The 6,235-nt window shown below is 31.8% G+C and overlaps 1 protein-coding gene across 1 annotated transcript; it reads left to right on the top strand.

Moving 5' to 3' along the window:
- Positions 1–808: 808 nt before the first annotated feature.
- On the top strand, positions 809–5,606 carry AGT (alanine:glyoxylate aminotransferase). The gene is made up of 6 exons (XM_085751841.1): positions 809–870; positions 1,701–1,977; positions 2,852–3,136; positions 3,679–4,045; positions 4,403–4,613; positions 5,310–5,606. The coding sequence occupies exons 2-6, from the start codon at positions 1,773–1,775 to the stop codon at positions 5,445–5,447; spliced, it is 1,206 nt and encodes a 401-aa protein (XP_085607967.1). The 5' UTR covers positions 809–870; positions 1,701–1,772; the 3' UTR covers positions 5,448–5,606.
- Positions 5,607–6,235: the final 629 nt, after the last annotated feature.

The raw sequence follows: 6,235 nt of genomic DNA, 5'->3' as shown, positions 1-6,235 counted from the left end.
AAAAAAAGTAACTTAAAAAAGTTAATTTTTGTTAGATGAAGAAAGTTAATGTATTATTATGACATGCCAAAGAATTTCCATAAAAAATAAATAAATTAAGTTAAGTAAGTTGGGTAAGAAAAAAGAGAAGTAAATGACTCATGGTAAATTAAAAGATTTTTTTAATGATAGTTTTATTTATTGGAAATGAATTCTTTATCTCAAATGAAGTTTATTTTTTACGGAAATATTTATGTGTATATTTATATGAACGATAAGTTTGACAAAATTACGATGAGATGATGTTTTTATTGAAGTTAAAAGTGTAGTTTTTGTATCAAACTTTAATTTTGATTGATGTTACTGAAATATTACATGATTATTACATTTTCAATTCATTAAAGTAATAATAAGGTAAATATGTATCATAAGTGAACTAACAATGAAGATTGATCTAATGGTGCAAACATTTTAAAACATAAATGACTAACTTAATAAATAAAAAAATTGATAAGGGCTATATTGACACACAAAAACATGATAAAGGACCCTTGATGTAATTTTGTGTATAATATTAAAAAAATTATGATTAACAATATTGAAGAAAAAAAACTAGAAATAAATGTAGGGACAAGAAAGTAGGAGAATGGATAAATTGTTTGAGAGCAACTGTAATCTGAGCCACTGAGGTGTTCCACTTCATCCATTCACAGCCTCAGGATGCTTATTTTCTCCCTCTTATCTACTACTTGGACAAGACTTGGCCCCACCTTAAATTTTTTGATTCTTTTTTTTATATTTAAACTTTTTTATATAATAAAGTTATGCTAAGAGCATTTGGCAGTGGCAGTATAGCTCTTCCTTCTGCCATACTTCACCAAACTACCTGAGGTACACTCACTTACTCTCAATTTATGCTTCATATTATATCATATATGCTTTTTTTTTGCTTTGGAACATTTTCTTTCCTATACAAAGAAAAAGCTTTGGAAGTAGCATGCATGAAAGTTCTTTTTTCTTTCTTTTGCATGTGTTAATCTTGTTTATGTGCAATAACAAGTTTTTATGACTTCCACTTTTGGTCATGCTAATGAACCAAAACACTCAACCTTTGTTGTAACATCTTAATATAAATGATTTAATATGATGGATAATTTTTGTTACCACCTTTTTTTATGCTTGGTAAAATAGCCAATTAAGCATCACTTCCAATTTTAGTATTAGTATCTCTCATATAGGATTTAGTCTGAACTTTTTGGTGTTTAAAGAGTGTCTCGGGACATTCGTTAACATTTCCCTATATTTATTTACCGTTTCATGACAAAAACAAAAGTTGTTAAAAAAAAAAAGATTTAATAGCATTTCAACATAATGTTTCTTTGTTATGCCTCAGCTACTTATAGTTTTTTTTACCAAGTGGTGTCAAAGTGAGTTTACAAATTTCAATTTCATCATGTTCAGTATGTATAGTTGAGTGTTTCAGTCACAAATTTTTACCATGGAACTATGAAGCACGGACACGCGTTGGTGTCCGACACGATGCCTACGATTACACTGAACTATGTCATTTTCTCAAATTATTATCCGTGTCGTGTCCAGTGTCAGTGTATGTGCTTCATAACCATGGAATAATAGAACAACTATTCAGTATTAAACTCACAAAGTTTTTACCAATAATTCAGAAAGTTATTAATACTTACTTTGTGATGTTTTTTATATAGGTGGTTCTTTGGTGGGAAAAAAAGCAAAGAATTGCTTGAATTTAAAGAGTTTGAAATTTCAAGCAAGGGAAGATGGATTATGTTAATGGACCAGGAAGAAACCATCTCTTTGTTCCAGGGCCGGTTAACATACCGGACCAGGTCATTCGTGCTATGAGCCGAAACAACGAGGACTATCGTTCTCCCGCAATTCCAGCTCTGACAAAAACTCTACTTGAAGATGTCAAGAAGATTTTCAAGACTACTACTGGAACTCCATTTCTTATCCCTACTACTGGTATTGTTGCACGCCTTGATAAACCAAATTGTTCAATGTTTGGATGCGTATAATGATTTATTTGAGCTTATCTACTAACATAAGCACTTGTTGGACTGTTTGACAGAGCTTATGGAAACAGCTTATGACATATCCTTAAGTTGTTTTCAGCTTAATTCCATATTCTCTCCAGGATAGCTTCTGAAAAGAGTTTATAACTTATATGAAAACAATTTAACTTTATTTTATTACAGAAATAACTTATATATAAACACTTATATGATAAACGCTTATGCTATAACTGCTCTTAATTAAGTTGTTAATCGAAAGACGGCGGTCCTATTTGTATTGAATTATTCGAGCTTATCTATTGACATAAGCACTTTTGAGACTGTTTAGGAGAGCTTATATGAAAATAATTTATGACAGTCCATAAGCTGTTTTCAGTTTATTTTCATTAGCTATCCAAGATAGCTTATGAAAATAATTTGATTTGATTTGATTTTATCTTTTGTTATAAAAATAGTTTATACATATAAGCACTGTCGTTTTAAGACTTAATTAAATTGTTTATCCTAACAGAGAATCAATTAGACCACTGGATTGCCTTAGGTACCTTATTTACATTCATGACTTAGATACATCTAACTATATGCTTAATACACTATCTTAATCGTCTATGCTAAGTTGCTTACTCCATATATTTCATTCATTTTGGTTAATGAATGTATTAAATTGTGTGTTTTGGTATCTTTTTTGTTTTATTTTGCATGTCTTTGGAGGTTACAAAATAATTGCCTAAGGTTGGTTCAGCAAGAGCAAATAATTTACGTTTTATCTTTATTAGGATATGGTTATGATGTTATTTCTAATAATGTTTTTGCATTTGGTTTAGGTACCGGTGCTTGGGAGAGTGCTTTGACAAACACATTGTCGCCTGGAGATCGTATTGTATCTTTCGTGATTGGCCAATTCAGTTTGCTTTGGGTTGATCAGCAGCAACGCCTTAAATTTAATGTCGATGTTGTGGAAAGTGAATGGGGCCGTGGTGCTGATCTCGACATTCTAGAATCAAAACTTGCTTCTGATTCTGCACACACTATAAAGGCTATTTGCATTGTTCATAATGAGACTGCAACTGGTGTCACCAATAACTTGGCCACAGTTAGAAAACTTCTCGGTGAGCATGAAAACTTCTTACTTACATAGCCACAAAATCTGATTCTCTATCCAAGCTGTCATTGTACACACATGCTCCTAGTTTCACTGTTCAATGGTCAATCTTATAAAAATTTACCTTCGCAAATATTACTTTTGTTCTTTAGTTTCTGTTATTAGTTTCAGAAATATTACTTAGGTGGTAAGGTTCTGTTGGTTAAATTATTTACCTTCGCATGTTGATTTCTTGATATATGTTCACGTGATATTTGAATTTCATGACTCAGTATATCCTTTTTATAAATTATTGGCATTTCAATCTGACTCATATGACATAAGTATGCATCTGAAACTTGGACAGAATGACAAGTTATTCACTTGCAACGTCATAATTGGACTCTATGACCACAAACAAAATTTTGTTTTGAGTTGCCAATGATTATCGAGATATGTAAATTTGCATAAATTTTGTTATTCTTTGATGAAAATGCATTTTCGTACCATCTTTTCTTTATTTTTATTGTCTCTATGAAATGGCACTCACATTGTAGTTTGGACACTCAGATGCATACCAACATCCAGCCCTCCTCCTTGTTGATGGAGTGTCATCCATTTGTGCTCTCGATTTCCGTATGGACGAATGGGGAGTAGATGTGGCCATAACTGGTTCTCAGAAAGCCCTTTCCCTTCCTACTGGTATTGGATTTGTGGTTGCAAGCCCTAAAGCCATTGAAGCTTCAAAATCTGCCAAATCACTTCGAGTTTTCTTTGATTGGAGCGACTACCTGAAGTTCTACAAGATGGGAACTTATTGGCCATACACTCCTTCCATTCAGCTTCTCTACGGTCTTAGAGCAGCTCTTGATCTGATTTTTGAGGAAGGACTTGACAATATTATTGCAAGGCACAATCGTTTAGGTACAGCTACCAGGTAAGACATAATTTGTGTGTTTTAAATTATGGTCATATTTAGACTCGAATCACCTAAAAAAAAATCTAGCAAAAAAAAGATTCTTATCTAGACTTCAACAAGTAAGAAAATGCTAATATTTAACAAGTGAGCAAAAGCTGTGCTGTCAAATAGCGTCTATCGCATAACAGAATTTGAACAAACTGCTATTGTTCCACGATACAATATTTAGTACAAAGCGTTGTAGAGGCTATACCGTAGAAAAATTTGAACAAACTGCGTTTGAAGACACTGAGTTAAAAATATATTTATAATAGTTGAAACTTTTTTTTTGGTTAAGTCAATGAATCTGATAGGTGGTCAATATGGTAAATACAGACTTGCTGTGGAGGCATGGGGTTTGAAGAATTGCACACAAAAGGAAGAGTGGTTCAGTGACACAGTGACTGCTGTTGTTGTTCCTCCTTACATTGACGGTGCTGAAGTTGTTAGAAGGGCATGGAAAAGATACAATTTGAGCTTAGGTTTGGGACTAAACAAAGTTGCTGGAAAGGTTTTCAGAATTGGACATCTTGGCAACTTGAACGAGGTAACATCAATTTCCTAAACTCTTGATAGCTATGTGGCCCTGATAGATGAAATTGGAGCCGTATCCGGTGTCCGCCACCGATACATATAGTTAACATCAATCACTTCTTTTTTATCAAACTACGTCACAGCGTTGTGTCAGGGTTTCATAGCTTATTAGTATATTAATCAATAACTAATATTGTGACAAAACACATTGTTTTGGCTTAACTTTTAGGGTCTTCATAATATGTTCAAGTTATACTTGTGGTAGTGTAATGAAATTTGAAGTTTAAAAATCAAGGTGACTATTACACGACCAATACACGTAAATATTTATAATATTTGACAAATGCAAAAGAAACTGTCGTTAATAGATGAATCGTTCTTTCTCTCTATGGTAAGGGCACACTATAAAAATTCATAAACTTGTTCTTAATTCTTCTTGGTAATTATGATCCTTTAAAAGTACTTTTTGTCCTACTTCAAAAGCACAATGTTACAGATCAATGATGTGTCCAGTATCTTACTCGACAATGACTCATGTGAATACATTCTCGATCCCTTTTTTTTTCTTTCTCTCTTTTTGAAATACTTATTGGTATTAACGTGTTAATGTCGTGTCTGGTGTCAGTGTCTGTACTTCAAAGGCATTATGAGAATAACATCAAGGTGACTTCCACCATTGAAATTGCTAATTCTTTAAATGTTTTTTCAGTTGCAACTATTGGGTTGTCTTGCTGGTGTGGAGATGATACTCAGAGATGTTGGTTACCCAGTAAAATTGGGAAGTGGAGTTGCTGCTGCCAGTGCATACTTACAGAACAATATTCCTCTCATTCCTTCAAGGATTTGAGTTACATGGTCATTCTTGTAATTACATCCTTTTCTGTTTATTTAAGATATATGTAAAATACGTAATGTATTATTTTTATTCTCTTTTGAACTCTCTTGAAGACGAACATATTTGCTACTTTTAGTTTTAATAATGCATTGTTTCTTTCATTGTCATGTATATTAGAAATTGTTGCTTCTAATACCTTTATTTGACACTTTTATGGAGACCAAATTCTTCTTCAAGGACTTAGTCTTATAGGTAAAATATTAAACACTTCTCTTGCAACAAATATTAGGGTTACATATTTGTAAAGAGATTTGAATGAATAGATCTAGACACAACTTAATGATGCAAAGAGATTTATGAATATTCTGTGTGTGTAATTAGTCATGGATGTATAATTGCTCTTTATGAAATGTTTTTTACAATTTTAAAGCATGACAATTTAGTTGACCAATAGATTTTCTAGATAATTTGCTTAACAAGTTTCAATGTTTGCATTAAGCTGTAAACAAATGCAAGAAATGCCATTTGTTTAATCATTCTCAAATTATGTGTCAAAATGTTTAGTCTAAGTGTTAGTTTTTTTTTTTTTTGACAAAAGTCTAAGTGTTAGTTATAATTAGGTATTATTGAAATAGATTAATATTGGTTAAAGTAGTTATTTGTTTGTTGGTTATGGTAGGTACTCTAGTATCACTAACCAACGAACAACTAACTACCTAGTTTTAAATTAATTTTAATAAATGTCTAATTATATATTTAAAAATATTTATTAATTTTAATAAATATCCAATTATATCTAA

The sequence above is a fragment of the Medicago sativa genome, chromosome 3, assembly GCF_051527215.1.
Source record: "Medicago sativa cultivar Bolivia chromosome 3, Bolivia_mono, whole genome shotgun sequence".
Taxonomy (NCBI): Eukaryota; Viridiplantae; Streptophyta; class Magnoliopsida; order Fabales; family Fabaceae; genus Medicago; species Medicago sativa.
This window is presented reverse-complemented; position numbering and strand designations above follow the sequence as displayed.

Excerpts from the sequence above, each read along its gene's own strand:
- AGT (XM_085751841.1), top strand. The coding sequence starts at position 1,773 with ATGGATTATGTTAATGGACCAGGAAGAAACCATCTCTTTGTTCCAGGG. Across the intron at positions 4,046-4,402 it reads CGTTTAGGTACAGCTACCAG|ACTTGCTGTGGAGGCATGGG; the intron begins GTAAGACATAAT and ends TGGTAAATACAG. Across the intron at positions 4,614-5,309 it reads ATCTTGGCAACTTGAACGAG|TTGCAACTATTGGGTTGTCT; the intron begins GTAACATCAATT and ends ATGTTTTTTCAG.